The sequence below is a fragment of the Furipterus horrens genome, unplaced genomic scaffold (genome assembly GCF_987537825.1).
Source record: "Furipterus horrens unplaced genomic scaffold, mFurHor1.1.pri manual_scaffold_1, whole genome shotgun sequence".
Taxonomy (NCBI): Eukaryota; Metazoa; Chordata; class Mammalia; order Chiroptera; family Furipteridae; genus Furipterus; species Furipterus horrens.
In genome coordinates, this window is record NW_028327171.1 from 92226135 (window position 1) to 92252092 (window position 25958).

The 25958-nt window shown below is 36.4% G+C and overlaps 1 protein-coding gene and 1 pseudogene across 1 annotated transcript in view; one reads left to right on the top strand and one right to left on the bottom strand.

Moving 5' to 3' along the window:
- The window catches only part of DZIP3 (DAZ interacting zinc finger protein 3), a 113528-nt gene that overhangs the window by 23910 nt on the left and 63660 nt on the right, over nucleotides 1-25958 (top strand). The window contains 7 exon segments of the mRNA XM_090276379.1: nucleotides 1443-1523; nucleotides 2468-2592; nucleotides 5648-5762; nucleotides 20178-20297; nucleotides 21496-21597; nucleotides 22946-23038; nucleotides 23794-23846. Coding sequence (XP_090132505.1) covers nucleotides 1443-1523; nucleotides 2468-2592; nucleotides 5648-5762; nucleotides 20178-20297; nucleotides 21496-21597; nucleotides 22946-23038; nucleotides 23794-23846 — 689 coding nt within the window.
- On the bottom strand, nucleotides 14422-14535 carry LOC150021481 (U2 spliceosomal RNA; annotated as a pseudogene).

The window sequence follows — 25958 nt, forward strand, 5'->3', positions numbered from 1 at the left end:
TTTCTGTATTTGTAAAAATTGGTACTACTGTTACCTGTTATTGAGTAATTATGTGAGATAAAATCGATAAGATATAATTACATGTTCAAGGTCAAATGATACTTTAGAAATAAATAGAAAAATATGAGAAAAATAAATCTTGCATCAAAAATTAGAACCAATAGTACATCATGGTAAAAGGAAGAATCAGTTCTTTGAATAACTTGGATCAGTAAAGTAAACTAAGTTTTACACCCATGTAGAGGATGACTTAGAGTTATCTTCAAGAAAGGAGTATCCAGGCAACACACGATATAGAGTAAGACACCAAATTCCATATTATAATGACATACAAGCATGTCAAAAGTCTCTCTTTATTTAGGACTCTCAGGACTAGGATTCTTGAAGGTAGTGTACACCACCCTAAAGGAGTTCTAGATGGATTCAAAAGAAGATCAACAAAAGTCTAATGACATGTGAATGTGTATGATGTTTCTGCCCAGAGAAGCCTAGTAGACTTGGGGCCCAAGTTTTTTATTGGAGGTTGGTCATGTAGGCTAACCCTCTGCTTAGCATGTATAAAAATTCCAGACTCTCAGAAGAAACTCCCAGGTTTTCAGCATAAACCACATTGTTTGTGCAAACAATTCAGGAACAGTGAGCCACCCTTGTCAGTCAGAGAGCAGAGAAACACTTGGTGAATCCAGTTCCCAGACACCAGAAGCCAGTGGATCTTGCAAGCAAGGACTTTCTGAGGATAGCAGTGTCAGGCAGCTGTGCTAACTCTATGCACGGTGTGTGTAGTTCTGTACCATTTTATTATGAGTGTTTGTGTAACATACTGCAGTGAAGGTTAAAAGAACTATCACATCACTACAAAAATCTCTTACGCTACTCCCTTTTAGTCACATGCACCGTTGCTTTCCTCTCTTTCCCTATTCACCAGTCTCTTCTCAGTCTCTCATAATTTGGCATAAATCATTTTTCAATGAAGGAAATAACCTTATGTTTTAATTTTCACTGAAGAAGTTATAAGCTTAATGTTTATACTATTATAACAATGCATACATGGACAATAAAAGACTGATTTAAGAGATCATTGAATTTTTTTTAAGCTTGATGGTAGATACCTGAAATATTATAAATGATAGAGAGAGTGAGAGGATTTTTTGGAAGGTTTAATATAACAAATCTCGATGGCATTTGCTTTCACTTTTCTTTAATCAAATTCTCTTTTTTTATTTTTTTTTCCCCAGGATTATTGACTATCCTTTTCTTCTGGGTCAAATTATCAAATACACCTAAAATTCATTCTCTATAGTTATTATTAGATGATTGATAACATAATGATAGTTTTACTATTTTAGTAATTATTAAATTGACCTAGGATATTTAATTAATTTTGTTCAAGTTAGAAGTAGCTTAGTTTAAATAATGAATTAAAATATATTTTATCTTTATAGGCACATCAGATTAATATTAGTTATTATTTGACATTACTGTTTTTGTATGGAGTAGCACTCACTGAAAGAGGAAAGAAAAAGGTATGTAGCATTTGTTATTTGCTCATTATAAATCTTTTTACATATACTGACCTAATTTTAACAAGTTAAAATGTTGATTTTTGAAATCTTATAAAAATTGAAACCATTCAGTGACTTTTCTTTTATATATTTATAATGTAGAATAATTATGCTAGAGACTATTTTTGAAACCAAAAAATATTGATAGGGGAAACATAATTTTAGCTTAGAACTTTAGTTATTTTATTTATTATTTAAATACCATTTGTGTAAAGCAGGGAATTGTCTAGCATCTTTCAAAGTATAGCATCTTTCTAGTATAGCTTAGTCTCTGGTTCTAATCTTATCTCTTTCGTAAAATACCAGTTTTACTTCAAATTCTTTATTTAATGAAGTAAAGTGCAAAAGGTTAAAATCTGGGATTTAACTAGGAGATTTCTAAGGGTCCTTTTGAATCTAATATTCTCTTTGTATGGTTTTAAATGATTTCTCATATTTTTTTGTGCAACATTGATGTTTCATTTACTTTTTGTCTTCAGAAATCTATACTCTCTACTTGCTATTTGAAAAATTAGGAAGATTTGTGCTCCGATTAGAAAGAAAAATTAGGAAGAATTGTAAAGACTTGTACTCTCATAATCATTAGAAAAGCCCTTATTTTAGCTAGTAATTGTCAGTTTTAGAAGCAAAAATTATTGTTGTTGTTTTAATGTTCACTTTGAAATTTTGGTCAAAGAATATCTTAAGTTATTTTGTAAATAAATATTTTAAGCATTAAGTACATTATCTGTGTGATTACATACAGAGGTGCTAGGATTAGTCATATGAATATATATGATCAAAAGACTGGATTGGTATTAACTGCATCATCATTCCCTAGCTCCTCTACTTTGGGAAATACTTGTCTATTGTAAAAGAAGAAAAATGCCTTTGTATCAGCCAAACCTAGTTTTATGTTCCTGCAGGATTATATAGAAGCTGAGAATAAATTTCTGGTGATGAAAATGGTGGTCCAAGAAAATGAAATTTGTGAAAACTTTATGTCTTTAGTGTATTTTGGACGTGGTTTGCTTCGATGTGTTCAGAAGAGGTAAGGACTTCAATGAAGGGGAAATCTTCCCTGTCAACATTCTTCATTGTGAAATGGGAATAAAGTTTCCACAGTATGCCAGGGATAATGACATTTGTGCTGTGCTGATTATTTTTCTTCATCTGTTCTTATAGAAAATAATTTCTTTAATGTACTTGAGAATATTAAGTATCAAACTTAACAGATCATGACAGTAGGAGGTAGTATAGCAGAGACATTGGAACAGAGGCTTTGGAGTCTGACAGACCTGGGTTCAAATACATTTTCTGCCACCTACCTAATCTTTGATCCCAGTAAACTTAATGTTGCTAAGCCTTTTTTCCAGTTTGTAAAATAGAACTAGTAGTAGTGCCACCTCATAAGGATGTTAAAGGTGATTAACATAGTGCCCAGGACACAAAAATGCTATTCCTAATAAATAAATGATGGTTGTAGTTACTAGTATTACCATCACTTGGAATAGGTGTTTCAGGTATAAATGAACTTACAAAGCATTGAAAGAGTCCAAATGCTGAGTTTTGGAAGTGTTGGGTATAATATATTTAGTGAACTTATACAGGGAAACTATATGGACTAGCAGTCTGTTCACTTCCTAGAAGAAGATCCTTAGCCATTTGTAACATCATTCATTCTTTTTTTTTTTTTTTTTTTGGTAAGCATTTATCATATTCTAGAGACTGTCCTAGAATTGGGGATATAATTATTTACAAAATAGATCCTGTTCTCATATAATTGAGAATATCAGTTATGCAACATAATCATGTACTGTTGGGCGGAGATCTGAAGGGTGAATTAGAAGGAAAACTCTGACTCCAAAAAACCTCCGCTGCCTTGCGGCATACCTCTTCAGGGGAAAGGCTAAGGGAGTAAACCCCGACAGAAAATCCGGAGCCGGAGTCCCTAAGGCGGTTTGACGTTGTAGTCAACACCGGCAACTCCTGCGGCGCACCTGAAGCCAAGCTGTATTGACTCCGTCTTTCCCTTGGACCCTTCAGCTGCGAAGAGAGGGGGGGTCTGCTGCATGGGCAACAGCAGACCCTCCATATCACCCTGCCCAGGCTCTGTAGCTTCAGCTTCACTGGAGAGGACACTCCAGCGTCATCGCAAGATGTCAGTTCAACACGGGAGGAGACAGATACCGTGTCACTCCCGAGTCGGACTGCACAACCATTCTTGGCGGTGCAGATAGATTCTTAAGAAGCTACACCATCGTCTCTCGAGACGGACGGCTGCCAACAACTTGTGCATACCCTTATGAAGGATTACTGCTTGGCCCAGCCATGGGATCCCTAAAAGCATCACTATCTGGTAGTTCCCAGATTCTTTGATTTACCTTCTGTCTTTTGGCATGCTTGTGTTTTACTAAGGTATCCAGAAGATTTCCCACTTCCTGTTCACTAGTATGATATCATCAATAATATTAGTAAACAGTGTGATGTTCTGCAGAATGTCACAATGTTCAAAATCCCTTTAGACTTAACATAGCTCTGAGATAAGACAAAGAATGTGTACTGCTGCCTTTCCTTCAGATATGTGCACTACTTTTTATTCTCTTTACTAACGGGCATTGGAGAGAATCTATTTTCCAGATCATTGACACTAGAAAGCCTAGTCATACGGCATCATTTACTTTCATCCCTGACCTGTAGAGAACAACCACCACTGAGCCGCTCTTCTCACTCTGTGTTTCTTATTTGTATCATGGATGGAGTGTCATCTTGGTCTTTCTAGGGCACACTTTCTAGAGGTGGGTTTCTGTGGTCTTATGTACTGAGTTCTTTCTAACATCCTCACCTCCCTGAGTTTGTCTTTAATACTCTGCCAAGAAATTTCCAGTATTTCTACCTCAGTTACTATAAGCCATTGTTATATCCAGACTTCAAATAACTTTCTTAGCAAGATGTTAGGACTGGCTTCAGGTGTCCTTGTTAGAAAAGTAAATCTTGAATTGTGGAAGTTGTCCCATGTTAATATGCATTTCCTATCCAGCTGTATATTTGTCCACTGGTTCAGCACTCTTAAGATTCACTCCCACACATGTTCCTGCCAGTATGTACTAGTCAAGTTCTGCAATTCTTACGATGAATAAACTTTTCCCCATTTGGACTTTGCTTTCCCCTGATCCTAAATGTATTAGTCTATAAGCAATGAGTAAAGATAGGAAGGTTCTTGAGAAGGAAGGCATCATCTTTTGAATCATGTACCTCAGATGATATTTTTGTATGGTCCCTAAGTAAAGGGAATCTGCTTTCATTTAGCAAGGAAGAGGTCTTTGCCAGCCGGAGGGTTTAGGAGAATTTGGGGACTCATTGTTTCTAAGCATATTCACGTAAATGTACCCATTCCAGATCTCAGAATCTACTTGTTTCCTTTCAGAGCCCTGATTTTCACATAACGGTTCTCTTGAAGCTGTGCTTTTGGTTTTTGCTGTTGTTCTACCCTTATCATTAAATACTGGGCCTCATTTCCATGATAGTTTGTCCTTATGTTTAGGGTTGGTAAGGATTCTTTATGTTACCATTGAGGCCTTTTATCCTGAGTTGATAGTAGTAGTCCTGTCAAGGTTATGCATTTCATCTTTTACGGCTTGTTGCACCTTGTGACTAAGTCTGGGCCTGATTTTTAACACAGATTATCTTTATGGGTACAGAAGATGAGAATCTCTTTAAATGCTGCCATACAGGCCTCTGTCTTTCAGTGTGTCCTGAGTCAATAGTTGGCTGACCTGTGCCTGTCATTCTGTCTCTTCAAGGCTTCCAAGACAGTAAACAAAAGTCATCCAGCTCTACAATCCCTTTAATTTCCATGGCCCCCATACAGTTCAAGCTTGAGCTACTGCATAATCTATTGTCTCCCTTTCCACCTGTATTTCATCCCAATCTACCACAGGTGAGAGTCCTAGTATTTGTATTTCTATAGCTTGCCAGAGGTTATCACTACCCTACTTATCTCTCTCTCTCACACACACACACATATTCACAAACAGGTTTCTTGTCTTATTTGTAATTAGTTACAGAGTCACATTGAAACTAACCTTATTTAAAATGCCTTGCAGATATAATGGAGGACTGCTAGAATTTCATAAAAGCTTACAGGAAATAGGAGATACTGGTGATCATTGGTTTGACATGGATCCTACGGAAGATGAAGAATTGCCTACAACTTTTAAAGTAAGCAATTATTTAAGAATAACATCTCTGATTAATCAGAATCATTTTTTATAAAGTGCAGTTTATGTTAACTACGTCATATTCTGAAGCAAGCACATTGTTTGATTTGAAATTAGTTTTTTATATAAGAAACAACCATGATTTCATTACATAATGTGGACTGGATGATTTAACAAGTAGAGGGAAATGAGGTAGTGTGTTAGCATTTCCAATAGCATTTTCAAATAACAAGAAGATTAAAAGCTTTCCTAGCCCAGTTAACATCTTTTTTCAAATTATACTTACCATTATTTTGGTTTTTGGTTTAAATTTTAAAAGTATGCTTCAGAAAAGTTAAAAAATGTAAAAATGCCTGAAAACTAAAATTTGTTCATCTTTCTTTAAGTGGAGAAACCATTGTTAGTATTTTCATTTTTATCTTTCCAGAAGCACATCCTGCTATTGAATATTCAGTTTATCCTAGACATTCCAGTTTTTCACTATTAAGTAAAGTCATCTTTGTGTATTTTTTATATCATTTTCTTAAGATAAATTTCTAAAAGTGAAATGATGGAGCAAGTGTCCACCTACTTGTAAAGTTGTTGATAACGTATCTCCATATTGTACAATTGGGGACCTGGCCCACAACCCAGGAATGAGCCCTGACCAGGAAATGAATCACTGACCCTTTGGTTTGCAGGTCAGTACTCAATGCACTGAGCCATACCAGCCACAGCTAATTTATATTCTTAAGACATACCTGTTTCCAGACTTTTACTGTAAAACTTTCTGGATCCTAATATTTTAGCTAACTTTAAGGCCAAATCGATTTCTCAAAAGTAAAGACAGATGTTTCATTAAAAAACAAAATTCAATTTTCCAGGAAGCTACAACAACTCAAAATTTGTATATACCTGATAATATAGCCTCAAAATATATGGGACAAAAACTAATAGAACTGAAAGGAGAAATTACAAAACTCCCAAATACAGTAGATTATTTTAATGTACCTATCTCATTAATCAATAGAATAAGCAATTTGTGCCATTTGTCAGGATAACCATATGACTTTTAACTTCGACTTAATGAACTAATAATTTTATATTTTTAAAAATATATTGAACTTCTGTGCTTAGCTAAAGCAATGTCTATTTGGTTTTAGTTGATTTCCTCTTTTCCTCCTCACTTTAAAATATTTTCTTTATTAATGTTTTTAGTGAATTTTTATGCAAAGTAACATGTATGCAGTTTGTCAAATAATATTAATAGGTTTTAAATCTTAACAGACTGTATTCCATCATCTTTAATGGTAGTTTCTAACTAGAGCCAGCTTCCTCCAGCTCTAGGCATTTTGCTCTGATATTTATATATTTTTCAAAAGTTGTACTGCTATTTTAAGAATTTCTCCATTTTAACTATCTTTTGTTTTCCCACTGTGGAACATGAAGGGTTAGTAGCTTTCTTATACATCCCCCTTCACACACACACTTCCCTTTCCCTATCCTGCTAATAGTTTATTTAATTGGCCTTAGGGTTGCCCCTTATTCCTGGCAATATCTTTCACTTCTCTCATGTGTCGAATCCCCTGTTCTTGGATCTCAAGATTTCCTTTTTCTAGGTGTACTTCCTCATCCAGCAGCTTCTTAGCAAGGGCTGCTTGCTTGGGAGATGTTTTAAATCTCAAAATAATTTATCCTTTGGGTACTTTATATCTTGCTTGGGCATAGAATTTTAGGTTGAAAATAATTTTCCCTCATTTTTAAAAGTGTATTTTTATTATCTTCCACCTTCTAGTAATATGTATGAGAAATCTTATGTCATGCTGATTCTTAATCTTCTGCTTGTAACCTGTTTTTTTTCTTTCTGAAAGTTTTTAAGATATGTGTATGCCTAGTATTCTGAACTTATATTTTTTAGCTTTGGGACATTTTCCTGATTTATTTATTTGCTGCATTTTTCTACATTTTCTCTTTCTGAAATGTTTACTACTCAGATGCTTGACATCATGGACTGAATCTCTGATTTTTTTTTTTTTTTTTACTGTTTTTTTTGTTCTGTTTTCTAGGAGATTTTATCAACTTTATCTTTCTGCAAAGAGCTATTATTCGTCTAGTATACACTAATGCTATTATAATGTTAAAATATTTCTATACTATTTTGAAAATAGTTGCTGCCATGAGTTTCTTGCCTACCAAGCCACCATTCCAGCTGCTCTGGACTCTCTGCCAGCCCTCTCTCTCCATATGTCTCTAAAATCCAGTAACTACAGGATAATGTCTGATAGAGCAAAAGTGCTTCCATGATTCTGCTTTGGCTCTGGGCCAGCATATTCTTCTTAATCTGTTAAGATTGGTGCCCGTGCATGGCAGCCCACCAAAAGTCCTACTTCCCAGACATTGTGATTAGTGCTTTTTAGAGAACTTAGAGGGCTAGCCTGTATACCTTTATCTGACACAGAGGAATTCCAGGTGGGTACCACCAGAGTACAGCTCTGCCCCAAATACTTCTGTACTCGTGTGTCTCCTTAAATGGAATTTTTAATGAATATTTTAAAAATAACATCCTGTTGTTTTTTCAAAAATGCATATAATATTAGAGGTAAATGTTAGCCATATCATGGAAGACCTTATAATCCAAATAAGGGGCTCAGGTTCAATCTTGAGGGTAATATGAAACCCTTGAAGACTTTTATTATTCTGTTTTTTATTTTTTTCACAGTCTCCATCCTGTTGTCCATGTCCATGGGTCATTTATACATGTTCCCTAACTAGACCCTTTCCTTTCTTTCCCCCATTAGCTCCCTACCCCCTTCCCCTCTGGTAACTGGCAGTTTGTTCCTTATTTCCATGCCTCTGGTTCCATTTTGCTCATTTGTTTGTTTTGTTCATTAGGTCCCTCTTATAGGTGGGATCATATGGTATATGTCCTTTGCCACCTGGTTTATTTCACTTAGCATAATACTCTCCATTTCCATCCACACTGTTGTGAAAGGTAGGAGTTCTTTCTTTCTGCTGTGTAGTATTCCATTGTGTAAATGTACCACAGTTTTTTGATCCACTCATCTACAGATGGGCATTTAGGTTGTTTCCTGCACTTGGCTATTGTAAATGCTGCTGTGACTATAGAGATGCATAGGTTCTTTTGAATTAGTGTTTCAGGATTCTTAGGGTATAATCCCAGCAGTGTAATTGCTGGATCAAAAGGCAGTTCCATTTTTAATTGTTTGAGGAAATTCCATATTGTTTTCTATAGTGGCTGCACCAGTCTGAGTTCCCATTAGTCGCGCACTAGGGTTCCCTTTTCCCTGCATCCTCGCCAGCACTTGTTGTTTGTTGATTTGTTTATCATGGCCATTCTGACTGGTGTGAAGTGATATCTCATTGCGGTTTTAATTTGCATCTCTTTTGATAGCTAGTGATGTTGAGCATCCTTTCATATGCCTATTGGCCCTCTGTATGTCCTCCTTGGAGAAGTGTTTGTTCAGGACCTTTGCCCATTTTTTAATTGGATTGTCTGTCTTCCTGGTGTTGAGTGTATGAGTTCTTTATATATTTTGGAAGTCAAACCCTTGTCTGAGGTATCATTGGCAAACATGTTTTCCCATACGGTTGGTTCCCTTTTCATTTTGATGATACTTTCTTTAGCTGTGCAGAAGCTTTTTAGTTTGATGTAGTCCCATTTGTTTATTCTTTCCTTTATTTCCCATACCCTAGAGGATGTATCAGCAAAAATATTGCTGTGTGGGGTATCTGAAATTTTACTGCCTATATTTCTCTCTAGGACTTTATGATGTCATGACTTATATTTATTTAAGTCTTTTATCTATCATTAGTTTATTTTTGTGTATGGTGTATGTTTCTGGTCTAGTTTCTTTCTTTCTTATTTTTTTTTTTTTTTTTTTTTTTTTGCATGTAGCTGTCCAGATCTCCCAACACCATTTATTGAAGAGGGTATTTTTACTCCATTGTATGCTCATGCCCCCTTTGTCAAATATTAATTGACCATGCACACTTGGGTACATTTCTGGGCTCTATTCTGTTACATTGATCTATATGTCTATTCTTACGCCAGTACCAAACTGTTTTGATTACAATGGCCTTGTAATATAGTTGCTATCAGGTATTGTGATGCCTCCTACTTTGTTCTTCCTCAAAATTCCTGAGGCTATATGGGGTCTTTTTTGGTTCTATATAAATTTTTGAAATATTTGTTCTAGATCTGTGAAATATGCCATTGGTATTTTATTTTATTTTATTTTATTTTTTTAATGTTTTTTATTGATTATATTGTTACAACAGTTCCAATTTTCTCCCCCTTGTTCCCCTCCACCCAGCACCCCCCTCCCCCAGCAATCCCCCCCAAGTCCATACCCCTGGTTCGTAAAAATTAACTATCCCCCTCCTCTCAAATATTAGGACCCTTTGTAATCTTATAAAGGACAATGGGCGAAGGTCTCAAGCTCCTCTAGCTGCTTCAAGCTGGACATGGTCGTCGTCCTACCTACCCTTGGGTCCAGAAAACCCTAATAAGAGTGGGGGTGTGGAGGAGAGGGTGGCCTTCCCACATGGGGAAGGATCGTGCAGAGTCCAGGTCAGTTGGCTGTCTCCAGTCAACGGCGTGCTTGGTTTAACAGGCTGGTGTCCTTGTTGTGTTCTGGGGGCAACAGATTTGGCGAAAAGGGTTAAAAGACATCATTCAATCCATAACTACTAGATGACAAAAGGCAGGGATTAATTTTTCAATGTTCCATATTAGGGGGGAAAAAAAAAAAGGCTTCTTTGTAAGAAGGTGTGCTAGGCACATCTCGCCTGTCCAAAACCCTTTTGCCCATTATACTTAGTTTGGGCTGAGGTAAATAGTTTAGGTTTTTCCCCCTCTCAGACCTCTGGGCCTTTTCTGTCCAAGCCATTAGGATAGAAAAGAGAAACCTGTTTTAAAGTGAAGCCCACAGACCACCCCATTCTTCCCCAACCCAGCCATTTAGTTCAGCCAAACCGTTGAGTCTCAGGAGGCAGCGCTGCAGAGAGGATTAAGTGAGGCTTATGCGTACAGATAATCACTCAGGTAATGCGATCATAGGCTTATGTCCTTTGAAAACAAAAAACACGTGTTAATTTATGTAACATAACCCGCAAACAAGTCTCTAAATCTGGAGAAGAAACTTTTAAGACGGTTAGTTGCCCTGTTTTATACTCTACTACTGATCATTGTGATTTTCCTTGAATAATAATTTTTCTCCCTAAGGTTACCCTCCTTGTCTTTAAAGGGACTACATTAAGTCCATTTTTAATTTATCCTGTTCGTTTGCATAAACATAACAAGAGCAGCAAATGATCACTTATGATCTTTAGTTCTGCTTTGCTGGAACTTACCCAAGGAATATTTGAGGTGACCTTCAGTCTGTTCTTCAGGGCACAGAAGCTGTGCCACATATCTGGCATTCATCCTTGCCTGTACACACCTGTTTTTTCCAAGTCTTTCTGGTCTTTCCTTGTGCCTTAAGGTCCCTTCTAGCCATCTTTCAGGAAAACAACCTTCGTTCCTTCCCTGGAAAGATTGCTGTGGGCCGCACAACCAACCATGGTACCAGGCCTTTTATCTCACGGGCTTTTATTACCTTTGAAAGTCATTCCCAGTTCCTCAGGGCTTTCTGGTAACAATCTGAGCCCAAGTATGTTTCCTTTAGGCTTGACATTCCAGTCAAAGACTTGGTCAAAAAAAAAAAGAACCTCTGTTGACAACTGGTCTTATTAGTTCTATGCAAAGGAACTTATGTCATTACTTACTTGTTTAGAATGCCAAACTCTGGAGGGATCAAATAGGGAGAAAAACATACAACGTGAAGGAAAATCTTTGTCCTAACATTCACTGGCCATTGGTATTTTAATAGGAAGTGCATTGAATCTGTAGATTGCTTTGGGCAGTATGGACACTTTAATGATGTTAATTCCTCCAATATGTGAACACGGTATATGCTTCCATTTACTTGTATTTTCCTTAATTTCTTTCTTCAGTGTTCTGTAGTACTCCAAGTATAGGTCTTTTACCTCTTTGGTTAAGTTTATTCCTAGGTACTTTATTTTCCTTATTGCTATAGTAAATGGGATTTTTCCCCTAGTTTCTGTTTCTGATATTTCATTGTTTGGTGTACAGAAATGCCTTCGATTTCTTAATATTGACTTTGTACCCTGCTATTTTGCCAAATTCACTAATTAGGTCGAGCAGGTTTTTGGTGGACTCTATAGGGTTTTCTATGTACACTATGATGTCATCTGCAAATAATGACAGTTTTATTTCCTTTTCTCCAATTTGGGTGGCTTTTATTTCCGTTTCTTGTCTGATCACTGTGGCTAGGACTTCCAATACTCTGTTGAATGAAAGTGGTGAAAATGGAACCCTTTTCTTGTTCCTAATCTGTAGGTTTCTCATATATGGCCTTTATTATGTTGAGATGTGTTCCCTCTATTCACACTTTGCTGAGTGTTTTTATCATAAATGGGTGTTGTATTTTATCAAATGCTTTTCAGCATCTATTGATACAATCCTGTGATTTTTGTCTTCATTTTGTTTATGTGATGTATTATGTTTATTGGTTTGCAAATATTATACCATCCTTGCGTCCCTGGGATGAGGGATGAATCCCACTTGATTGTGGTGTTTGATCTTTTTAATGTATTACTATTTTAAAGATTTTGTTTATTTATTTTTAGAGAGAGGGAGAAAGAAAGGGAGAGAAACATCCATGTGTGGTTGCCTCTTTAGTGCCCTCAGCTGGGGACCTGGCCTGCAACCCAGGCATGTGCCCTGACTGGGACTCAAACCAGTGACCCTTTGGTTCGCAGGCCTGATGCTCAACCCACTGAGCCACACTAGCCAGGCCTTAATGTATTATTGTTGGATCCTAATTGCCAATATTTTGTTGAGGATTTTAGCATCTGTGTTCAACAGCAATGTTGGCCTGTAGTTTTCTTTCTTTGTTGTGTCTTTACCTGGTTTTGGAATTAGGGTAATACTGGCCTTATAGAAAGAGTCTGGGAGTCTTCCCTCTTCTTAAAATTTTTAGAATAGTTTGAGAGGGATAGAAGTTAACTCTTCCCTAAATGTTTGGTAAAATACACCTGTGAAGCCATCTGATCCAGGGCTTTTGTGTGCCAGGGATTTTTGAATACTGCTTCAATTTCACTAGTTGTGATTGGTCTATTATGCTTCTTAATTCAGTTTTAGAAGATTTTATGTTTCTAGAAATTTGTCCATTTTGCCCAGGTTGTCCAATTTCTTGACATATAGTTGTTCAGAATAATTTCTTACAATCCTTCATATTTATGTGGTATCGAATGTAATCTCTCCTCTTTTGTTTCTGATTTTATTTATTTGGGTCCTCTTTTTTTTTTTTTTTTTCTTGATGAGTCTGGTTAAAGGGTGGTTGATTTTGTTCAAAGAACCAGCTCCTGGGTTTATCGATCCTTTGAATTGTTCTTTTAGTCTCTATGCCATTTAATTCTGTCCTGATCTTGATTATTTCCTTCTTCTACTCAGTCTTGGCTTTGTTTGTTTTGTTTTTCTAGTTCTTGTAAATGTAGTGTTGGGTTATTTATTTGAGATTCTTCTCTCCTTTTTAGGTAGGCCTGTATTGCTGTGCACTTCCCTCTCAGGACTGCCTTCACTGTGTCCTATATTTGGGTTGTTGTGTGTTCATTTTCATTTGTTTCCAGAAACTTTTTGAATTTTTCCTTAATCTCATTGTTAACCCATTCATTATTTAATAGTGTATTATTCAGTCTCAATGTTATTGAATATTGAGTTTTTCCCTTGAGGTTGATTTCTAGTTTCAAGACATTGTCTTGAATTTGTTGAGCCTTGTTTTCTGTCCTACCATGTGGTCTATCTTTGAGCATGCTCCATGTGCATTTGAAAAGAATGTATATTTTGCTTCTCTGGGGTGAAAGGTTCTGTATATATCAGTTAAGTCCATTTTATCTAGAGTGTTGTTCAATGCCTCAATATACTTGTTGATTATTTGTTTGGAAGATATATCCATTGTTGACAATGGGGTGTTAAAATTCCCTACTATGAGTGTGTTGCTGTCAGTATCTTTTTTGAAGTCCTCCAAGATTTTTCTTATATATTTGGGTGCTCCTATGTTGGGTTCATATATAGTTACAAGGGTTATATCTCCTTGATGGCTTATTTCTTAAGTATTATGAAGTGTCCTTTTTTGGCTCTACTTATGGCCTTTGTTTTGAAATCTGTTTGATACCCCAGCTTTTTATTTTTTTATTTTTTTTTATGTCTGTTTTCTTGGAACATTTTTTTCCACCTCTTCAATTTTAGTCTATCTACATAGACTTTTGTTCTAAGGTGGGTCCCTTGTAGACAGCATATATGTGGGTCATATTTTCCTATCCATTCATCTACCCTATGTTTTTTAATTGGAGTATTTAATCCACTTACATTTAAGGTTATTATTGGAAGGTACTTAGTCATTGCCAGTTCTTTCCCTTTGTACCTGTGTTCCCCCCTCTCTCTCTCTCCTTCTTCTTCTTCTTCTCCTTCTCCTCCTTCTCCTTCTCCTTCTCCTTCTCCTTCTCCTTCTTCTTCTTCTTCTTCTTCTTCTTCTTCTTCTTCTTCTTCTTCTTCTTCTTCTTGTCCCTTTAGCATCTCTTGCAATGCTGGTTTGGTGGAGATGTATTCTTTTAGTCATTTTTTGTCTGGGAAACTCCTTATTTCACCTTCCATTTTAAGCTGATAAGAACAGATACTACACTTGATCTTAGACAAAAGGCCGAGAAGCTATCACCTTCCATTTTAAATGAGAGCCTTGCTGGGTAGAGTAGTTTTGGTTGCAGGCCTTTGCTTTTCATTACTTGGAATATTTCTTGCCATTCCCTTCTGGCTTGTAGTGTTTCTGTTGAGTGTTCTGCTGATAGCCTTATCAGAGCGCTCTTGTATATTACTAGCTGTTTCTCCCTTGTTGCCTTTAAGAATCTCTCTGTGTCTTTAAAATTTGCCATTTTAATTATGAAGTGTCTTGGAGTGGGCCTCTTTGGGTTCATCTTGATTGGGATCTTCTGCGCTTCCTGGACTTGGGTGACTTTTTCTTTCATTAAATTAGGGAAGTGTTCTGTCATTATTTTTTCAAACAGGTTTTCTATCCTTGATCCTTTTCTTCTCTTGCTGGTATCCCTATGATACGGGTATTATTACATTTCATGTTGTCCTGCAGCTCCCTTAAACCTTCTTCATTCTTTGAGGGTTTTTTTGTTTGTTTGTTTTATTGCTGTCTGGGAATTTTTTTCTACCTTGTCCTCCAACTTGCTGATTTGATCCTCTGCTTCATTTAGCCTGCTTTGAATTCCTTCTACTGTGTTCCTCCTTTTAGATACTGTATTCTTCATTTCTTCCTGGCTTTTATTTATAGTTTCTATGTCCTTTTTCATGCTGGTGTAGTTCCCAGTAAGTTTCTTGTAGCTTCTCTGGAGTTCTTTGTTGTTCTCAGTGACCTACTTGAGCATACTTATAATCATTATTTTGAACTCAATGTCTGATAGTTTGCTTGACTCAATTTCATTTAGCACTCTTTCTGGGAATTCCTCCTTTCCTTTCGATTGGGGGTTGTTTCTTTGCCTCCCCATTTTAGGTGACTCTTTGTGTTGGTTTCTGCTTCTTAGATTGAGCTGCTTTGACTTCTTGTCTTCATGGTATGACCTTTTGTGGTAGGAGACCCATGGGACTCACTGGTGCAGTTTCCTTGATCTCTTGAGCTTGATGTTCAATGCCAATTTTGTGGACTCTCTGTTTGTAATTGGGTTTCGGCTGTTGTTGGTTCGTTCTTTGGTGGGTCCTTCCCTCTGGCTGGCTGATTGAGAGTCGCATTGCCTGCCTCGTCTTGTATGTTATTTACCAGTGCTGCCAGAAGAAAACCCACCCACAGCCACACTATCAACAGCAAATGATTCAATATTTATAAAGGTGTAAATGGATTAAGACTATTATAAGAAAGGAAAAACTAATATGAGATGACTGAAAGAAAAATGATTTTGAGAGGATAGAGGGAGGAGAAATAATAAGAGTAGGGAATAGAAACAAGGCGAAGAGAGAAAGTAAAACTTACATCATATATAAAAATGGGAAGGAAGAAGGCATTATGGAGTAAGAGAAGGGATGCATATAGTAATAGGTTTAAACAAAAAATATTTTTTTAAAATATAGTGGGAAAAAAAAAGAACCAAATTGGAGAAAAAAATCCACCACAGTAATATCAACAACAAATGAGCAAAGATAGGTGGATTGGGAATCAGACGGAAAAGAGAAACAAAGGAAAGCTTAAGAGATGTCTAGAGGAAAGAGAAATGCTTTTGAGAGGATAGAGGGAGAAGGAATACTAAGAGTGAGGAATGAGAACCATGCTAAGACAGGGAAAAATTAAAATTTAAAATGAAAAAAATGAAAGGGCAGGAGAAAGGGAAAATGAATTAGGAGAGGAGAAAGGTAAAATTTGAGATTCGAAATACAAAAATAGTGAAAATCTAGAAATAAGATTGAAGAAATGCAAGAACAACCAGAACCAATGAGCCCAGGTTGATAAAGGTGGTGCAAGAATAAGGGCATTTTAAGAACTGGAAAAAGAATATGAGATGACTAATAACAAGAATAAATGATTTTGAAAGGCTGAATGGAGGAGAAATAGTAAGGGTACAGAATAGCAAGAAGTCATAGCGAGAGAGAAAATAAAATTTAAAACAAAAATAAGAGAAAGGAAGCAGGTAAAATGGAATAAGAGAAAGGAGGAGCAAAATACGAGATTTGAAACGAACTGTAATATAAAAATAGTGACATAATAGGCACAAACTTGAAGGAAAAGAAATGAATGTTAAAAGCTATGCAGGAGAGAAAATTGTGCAAATCACGAAGAAGACCACATTGGAAATTGTCTTAGCATCCAGTGTTTATCACTCTTCTCTTTCTGGATCCACCCCTGGTGACGTCAGATGGAGTCTCATTTTGGCCCGAGGCAGCTGGTTCGAGACTACAAGCGATCCATAGTCTGTGGCTGTCTTCTTCAGCTTTGGCTGGACCCCACTGTTCTGCCCTGCCCGATTTCCATCAGCCCTGGGCCCAGGAGTGTTTCCTTTAATGACCCAAGATGACTGTCAGTCCCTTCTCCACCTGCCTCCAGAGAGGGCCTCTGATGCGATCGGGTGGGTGGGAACCCTGGGTCACCCCAGGGGATACTATTCAGTCTTTAGGGAGGACGGTGGGAGTTTTTTCCCGTCTCTTCACCACATGTCTTGGTCTGTCCCAGTTTCTTTCAAATAATGTATTGTTTCTGGTGAATTTGCTGACCGTTTCCTATGAGGAGCCTATCTGTGTAAAAGGGGCAGCTCTTTCCTGCTGGGCACAGGCAGCCACTCTTGTTGCACCTGTTTCTTACTCCCCCTGCTCTACTGGGTTTAGTGGATCAGGGCCTGAGGAACAGTGTAGCTCATAGGGTCTGGTAAAGGGCCCTTTCAGAGCGTTTTTTCCTTTCCCCTATGGAAATGCATCTAGCAGGGAGGTTCTGAATGTGGCCTCACTGATCTGCAGAGCCTATATAGTCCTGCAGGTCAGAGTTGGGCTCACAGGTCTGTGAGGGGATCTGGCTGGCTGCAGCAAGTCCTAGGCGTTCAACTCTTAGCCATCTAGTCCCCAGCCTGCTGCTCTCTTGCAGGAGGTTCGGGCCTGAATTCTCCACTCTAAACAGCCTCCTGCTCGCCAGCCATGCGGTGTTGGGTCTCACAGTCCCTTCAGTGTGACTCTATCCTTCTGAATTCTTTGTTAGCTGAACCACTGCCCATGCACATGCGCATGGGAGCCCCAGGTCTCTGCCAAGTCTTGGGTCTCGCCTCAGCTCCCCTTTTAAAAGAACCCAGAGGGGGCCTGTTCTCCATGTGCTCTCCCTCCCCAAAAATCAGTCTCATGGTCAGCGCTTGCCACCACCTGTCAGAGCCTTTGACAGTTTTAGGTAAAATTTCTCTCTGAATATTTCCCTGATGGCGCTGGGACGAGTTCTGCAGCTATACTCTAATACAGGGTGGCGGTGGGGTGCTGTCCCCACTCCCTCCAGAGATTTTCAGCCTCGGATGGGCCTGCTCCCACCATGCTGTTTTTGGAACCAGCACCTCTCTGGTCATTTCTCTCCAGCACTAGAGCTCATGGCTTCTGAGCCAATGTGCAGCTGCCCCAACCCTGAGCAGCCAGAGGTGCTAGTTTGGGCAGAAGTGGCGGCAGTTGCTCCGCTTGGAGAGCTTAGGCCACCAGCTCCCGGATGCCCAGCAGGTGGGAAGCTTCTTGCCCACTGCCACACACTCCCCACACTCTTGTCTGTGTATGCACTCACTCACTCTCTCACTCTGTCCTGGATTTTCAAGCCGATCACTCTGTGATTTGGCTGCAAGACCAGTCTGGGTCGGGGAGCAAGTGGAGGGAGCTTCCAGCTACTCTGCAGCCATCTTGGATCCCTCCTCTGAAGACTTTCAAACAGTGGGATGACATAATCAAATTATAATGAAATGTGAGTTATGAAATTCATGACATTGAATCGTTTCTGTTTCTAGAGTAAGGAAGGAGTTAGGAAAATTAGAAAACTAATAACATAGTTTCAAATTCCAGTTAGTGTTCTAAAGAAAAACAAGGGTCTAGGTTAGAGGAAATGGAGAACACACACTGACACACACTCCTGTACTTGCATATCTCCATATTTGTCTGTGTGCATATGCATAAGTACATATGTGTCTGTGTGTGTAATGGTTAGGAAAAGCCTCTCTGGGAGTTGATACTTAAGTTGGGTCAGAAGGTTGAGAATGGAACCAGCTCTGTTAAGAGTAGGGGGAAGAGCATTCTAGGTTAATGGAGTAGAGTGCCAAGCTTGAGGAACTGAAAAAATAGAACTGAATTTTATAGTGAGTGAGGCTAGAGATAAATTTGAAGAGATGTATCACAGATGGCTAGATATCCTGTGTTGAGATTTTGCAGGTGCTATCGTAGGACCTTGAAGTCAGTCCTTAGTAAAGCTTCTGGATTTTAAGTACACAGGGAAGCCATTGAAGGGTTTTAAGCAAGGAACTGACATGATCTTTTGCTTCTGATTAGTGCTTTGGAGCAGAGTATTCAGGGAAGAGGGGGGCCAATTAGGCATCTTTTATAATAGCAATGGAAATAGAAATGAAAGAATTTGCCATATATTTTGGAAGAAGACTCAGTAGTGCTTGCTGATATATTGTATATAAAGGATGATAGAATCCATTATGCAATGGATGACTTCAAGAGTTCAGGCTTGAAGCTGAATGGATAGTGGTAATAAGATTAATGTACATGAGGGCTAAGTATTAGCCTGCAAAGTTCACTGCTGTATCCTTAACATCCATAGCATACCTGGGCCATACAGTCATTCAGTAAATATTTGTTGAGTGAATGAATGTCAGAGACTGGGGGCAGGCGCTGAAGAATAAACAGCAAGGAACAGATTTTGTAGAAGAATTAACAGATCAATATTGAACTATATTATGTTTGAGACTTGTGAAACTGCAGTAGTTTATATACATGCTATGAGTCTTACTCTTGCTTTTTGGCATCTCCACTTGCCTATTGGCTATCCTGACAGGATCTACTACCTTCATACTGATAGGCCCTTGAGCACTTTTTCCTTTCTCTATTTAATCTTGATATTTTATCAACTTAAAAATAGTAACGCCATTGAAAGAATGTTATGAATGATGACTAGATTTATGGAAAAGTCTATAAAGACTTATTTATCATGTCACATACCTTCAGAATATTAGAAATAATACTGTTTAAAATGTTGTAACACTACCCCTCTGAGAGATAAGTTCTAAGGACTTGGTCTAAGGACTAGTTTGACATAGACTTGATAGTGTGTTTCACCTGCATTTAATCAGCATTTTAAAATGGAAACTTGCATTCCGAGTTGTAACTCTGAACATTGGAAGCATATTTCTGTACCCTACTTCTGCTTATTAAGACAGTGAGTACTGTAGTGCACCACTGCAATAGTTCCACTGCCAAAGATTCTCCTGCTTTCTAGTGATTTCTCATCTCTGTATGTAAATATCAGACAGGTAATTCTTGATAGGAACATGTCAGGTGTATGCTTTAAGTTAGGATGGTGATGTGAGGTATAGCTTCAAATACTAGACTTTTTTCCTTTTTCCATATTTACATTTATTAAGAAATCCAGTACTGTATTTCTATTGTAGCACGTTCCTATCTGTTGTTTACCTTGAATGAAGAAAATACATTCTATTACTATTTTTTTAAGAAAAAAATACAATGCCTTTTAAAATACTTACATTATTTAAAATTGTGTAAGGTAAAATATTGGAAGTGATATAGTTTTATTATTACTGATTCATAAGATTTATTTTTATTTTTAAAATCTAGGATCTTCTAAATAATTTTATCAAAACAATTGAAAGTAATATAATGAAGCAGACCATTTGCAGTTATCTAGATTGTGAACGATCTTGTGAAGCTGACATTTTAAGGAACACCAAATATAAGGTACTATAATTATCAGTTAACTAAATATTTTAAAAAATTAATTATAAAATTAGACTTAGATAAAAAGTATTGTTATATCACAATAGTATTTTAAAAGAGTATTTAGTTTAATTATAGTAGTAATACAGTTGAGAAGTTGAGTATCTCTGAGAACTTAGAATCATAATGAGCTAAAATTATTTATACTCTCTGAGTCAATAAAAGAATGAATTAGTTTTGCTAAGGTTTTTGTAATATTCACTTGTCTCTGCAGTTATAATTAATATTCCTGCTATCATACAGTGAAAATTATCTAAAATATCCTTTATAGTTGGAAATGTTATTTTACGTTTATTTATTTTAAATTTATTTTACTAATGAGAAAAGTCACTCCTCAAGAATTATCTTACTAAGTGATCATTATCTCTGCTGTGGTCCTTGGGGGAGAAAAAAATAGCCTTGATTTGAAGAAATTCAACAATCAAAGTACTTCTAGTCTAGTTCTCAGTAAATCTATCAGAATGAAACTATGGGAAATCACAAGATAAAATGAGATGTGATTATCAGTGCAACTCTTGACACCACTTCTATGAGCTAATGGAAGTCTCAGTTGAAAGTCATGGATGTTCAGAATAAAGCATGTAGTGGGAAGGGCTGACTGAAAAACATCTCTTTGTGGGAATGGTAACGGAAAGTTTTTATGTGTTTTTTGTTTTGTTTTGTTTTTGTAAAAGAGAAAACTTGGGAAGACTGAAAGAATACATTTTATGTATGGATTTTTATAAATAAAGATGGCTATTATAATGGAAAAAAATAGAAAAGCAAGATGTATAAAATGGAGTAGGTGGGGAGGAGAAGGCCAAGATCTATACATTAGGGAAAGTTAGGAATTAGGAAGGTGGGCCTAGTGAAGTACAGTGTTTATGGAGAGGCACGCTCCATCTTGGTTTAGGTGACATGGTGTCATGGTTGTGGTTTCCCAGGAAGGCACTAGGGTTTCAGTCTGTGAACAGCATGTAGCAACCGGAAGTCCCGGCCACAAAATTTAGATTTTTGTCATCCAAGCAGTCTACCTATTTAAGCATATCTGTAGTTACAAGGGAGGACACGCTGGGAAGGAAAAGAAACTTATAAAGTTAAATGTGACTGAAGGTGGTATTTTCTCTGTACGTATACATGAGTTCTTATTTCTGTGTTAACATCTTTTATTCTTTTCCAGGGATTTTTTCAATTAGTGTGCAGTCAAAACTGCTGTGTTTATTTTCATAAAATTTGTTGGAAAAAGTTCAAGAATTTAAAATATCCAGGTGAAAATGATCAGGTATTTGTTTTTCCTTCAAAACTTTACTCCAACATTTCTTCTTCCATCCTTTTCTCTTTATTTCTCTTCTCCTTTCATTTCTTCCTCCTAACATCGTCCTCCTCTATTCTTCTTCCCCCATTTTTTCCCTCTATTTGCTCGGATGCTTTTCTCCTTACTATTCCTTGTTCATCACCATTTATTAAACAGATATTTGTAGGGGATACTCTGATAGTTGCTTTGCTTAGTGATTTCTATCAATTTGTTCCTTTCCCTACTCTTAAGAATGGAAATATTGTTGCATCTATTCATATGAAGTACATAGGATGAAATAATAGAATTGCTTAATAAACAAAGGACAATTATGCAATTTTAAGGATAGTTTCTATTTTAAGAGTGGCAAACAATGATAAATTTTATAGTCTTCAAAATGTATATGTGATTATTTATATTTACCTAAAGTGATATAACTAAATTGAATTCTTTGCCACTAAAGTTAAAGTAAAAATACAAAGACCATTCTATATTAATTACTCTTTGGTGAGTTAATGATCCTAAGTTGGGGCTGTAATATTTGGTTGCAGAGTGTTTACATTGTGAAAACAGAAAACCCCATTAAAGTCATTGTGGTATAGAAAGAGCATTCATTGTATATGGAGTGCGGATATTTGGGTTCAAGTCCAGATTGAGCCACTTAGAGTTTTTGGTTTGTTTGTTTTTACATTAGGCTGATAATTTAACTTCTCTGAGACTCATTTTTCTAAGCCATAAAGGGAGGATAGTAATATCTACTTCATAAGGTTATTGAGAGGATTAACAGATAAGACATGAACTTGCATTATTTTACACTGTAAAAATCATTGTATAATAAAACATTATTTATTTGTTTAGGCAGTGTGTATTTTTTACTTTCTTTGATTGTTAGAGCCATCAATATTGTTTAACTTTAGGAAGAAAACTAAAAGAAAATTAAGTAACTTAACAAGAGGAAATAAGGTCAGAACCAGAAAAAGGACTCAACATTTTTATTCTTTTTACAAAATTCAGTATTCCTTTATATGCTTAACTAATTAGTGTGTAGTGACTACATCTTAGGCTGTAATACAGCTTCTTGAAGGTTTTGAAGTAGAAATGATGAAAATGCAATCATGCATTTTAATAGGAAATTTATTGATACATAAGATGGACTATTATTGAACATCTAACTCTCCAATGTTTATTTACATCTTTTGTTTTAGCATCTAGCAACATCTGCTTCTAACTTTATTAAAATATAATCAGATTTGCACAGGAATAATTTTTTCTTCTTTTACTGTTTGTATTGTTTTCTTTTGGTAATTTATTATTTTCTCTGTTGATAACTTTATAGAGTTTTAGTGGAAAAAAGTGTTTGAAGAAAGGATGTACAGGTGACATGGTAAGGATGCTACAATGTGATGTATCTGGAATTGTTAAAATTTTGGTGAGTATCTTTTTCTTATTTTTCTTGCTTTCTTTCATTGGAATGGCATTTTCTCCTTCAGCACATTTGGAAATCATAATAATAGTATTTTAGCTGTATTCTTTTTGATGGTGACTAAATTCTCTGACCTTTCTATTGCTTTGATTTCTCCAAAGTAGTATTTAAGTGGTCCTTAAGAATAAGAAAAATTAAAATATACCCACGCATGCAGACACACACAAAGCATACCTGTACCCATGAGAAGTCTGTCGTGAACCAAAGATGATAATCTAATCTGTGCCACCTACAGTTAAAAATGCTTATAGACTTTCTCACCCTCTTTTAGTCCATAGGCATGTTCCTCTGAAAAATCTATAGAAATCACGTATAGTACCTGTTACATAAAATGTGGTCAAGTAGTATTCGTTTTGTTTGCTAAATTAATGAAATGCCTGTTGAATTTTCAGTTTATAAGTAAATAGACCAAAATTATAAATAGAAAGATGTATTATTTCTTTCTTTATCTTCAGTTATGCTCCTTTTGTATTTCAGATTTGGCATTTAAATCCTGTAGTGATGTAAAGTAGAATTGTTTTTTAAAATTAATTCTAATTTATTGTTTGATTAGGATTGTTTATGGCTCATCTTGTCACTTGTTTTATATTTACTGTAGCTTCATTCTCATAATCTTTTTTCAAATGTTAAGGATAACTAGTAACATTAAAGAATTTTGAAAATTACACTACTTCAGGGCTATTTTTTTCCATTACTTGCAGTTTGAAGTTGTGAGAAAGGATGAATATATAACCATTGAAAATTTAGGAGCAAGGTAAGCTTGGAAGGAAAAAAATTTTTTTTCCTTAGCATGTATATATTTTGCAGCTGCTTCTTCCGTGTTTCTGTCACTTGTTAGAGCTTCATTAAATTTAAAGGTAATATTAAATATGTGAAAAGAATATATTAACTGTCATTTATCTTCTCCTCTCTCCCTGCTTTGTAGACATTTAAATTCTAAAGTAGGAAAGAAGAAATTATGTGAATACTTTTTCCTTAAGTATGAAAATAATATTTTTCTAAAACCAAGCATATTTTAAAATTAATTATAGATTCTCATTATTCAAAACTTTCTCCTAGCTTTCAAAATTCAGTCAGTCCTCTAAGCTTGTGTGACAATCAGAATCATCTTGTTGCTTAGATGAGAAAACTGGATTGCAGAGGAATATAAAGTATAAGCTGGGTCTTCATGATGGTGTAGAATGTTGCTATTGAAATTAGGAATTTTAACAAAAAGTTCTTCTAACCCATTGATTCTCCTTCCTTTGGTTTCATGTGTAAACGTCCACCATTTTTCAATCTGTCAGGTATATTACATTGATGTCTAAGGCATTAGTTTTCAGTTACAAGCTAATGAAACCCAAATCTTTATCTCTAGCATATATCTCCTAAAATATAGATCTATTTACCTGCACGCTAAAGATAATCCACTTTTATGTGTCAGAAAGATCTGTAGTTCAGCATGCCTACAACTGAAGACTTGCAGTCTTTCTTCCCAACACTCTTCTGTAACATTTTTAAGTCCAGTCAATTCACCTTCTTAAATGTGCATATTGTAAATGCCTTCTTATTTCTGCCTCTGCATGTCTACTAAACTAGATGAAGTAGTATTTCTCACTTGGAATTCTGGAACAGCTTCTAAACTGGTCTTTCTTATCTTTCTTCAGTCTGTTGTTCACATAGCCATTATGAGCATTTTTCTAAAATAAAAATTGAGATATGTATATCACTTTTCTGTTTGAAAATCTTTCAGAGGCTTCTCATTGCTCTTCATTAAGTTCAGACTCCTTAGCTTGGCTCTTCGGTCGCTTTGGTTCCTGCTGACCTCACTAGTGTCGTTTGTTGTCATTCTTTTCTTGCTATATATACACCAAGTATCCTGGGCTGCTTTTAGTTCTTGATTGTGCCAGCCATTCTTCCTCCAAGCCTTGCCTAGAATTTTTTTGGCTTTGCCTGTTTAAAGCTTCTGGAAAGTCTTACTTACATTAGATGAAGTGTTTCTGCCACATATTCCTTCTACTTTTGCTATTAAAACATTTACTAAGTTTTATTTTATTTTCTTGGCTGTCTTCTTCATTTAACTACAAGCTCCATGAGGGCAAGAACTTGATCTTGCTTATTGCTGTAATCCTAGAACATAGCATAATGCCTGGGAATATAGCATGTATCCAATAAATACAGGACAGATGTAGACATTCTGAATTCCACTGTTTTACAATGAGTATGTTATTTTTGTTTTGGCAGGCAGTTAACTTGGTTGGATATGAACTGTGAACTCCTTTTCTTGGGTGGTGGTTCCTATCTCAGTTTAGGTCTTTGCTTTAACTGAGCTGTTTTGGGTTTATTCCATACATGTGTGGTTCATCAGTCTGTCAGAGATGTAGCTAGAAAGAGTTTGGGATCTCTTTTTCCCTCCTGGAATGCTCCCCCTCCCTTCAGCAGCCATGGTTCTGTGGCTTTGGTTTTCTGATCCCCTTGGCCAAGGAGACCTTTATTTTCCACCAGGCTACACTTAGCCAGGCTAAAAGCTCTAATATTGGTGCATTTATAAACTTACAATATAATCCTTTCCTCTGAGCATCTACCCCATGATCAGAGTTGGTCTGTTCCCTTCACACTCCAGAGCTTTCAGGGAGTTGCTTTTTGTAATTGGCGTAGGTTTTACAATTATTTTCTTTGGGAGATACCTCTGGTAACTGGATTTCATTACCAAAAGTGAAATAGCTACATGAAGGTATGGCAAATATTTTGTTATTTTTTATACTTTAGAATGCTTTATTGTTATTGAAATATACATAAAGAAAAAGCATACAAAATATAAATGCATGATTTAATAAATAATTATAAAGCAAACACTTGTGGCTGTGTCCCCGCTCAAGTCAACAAG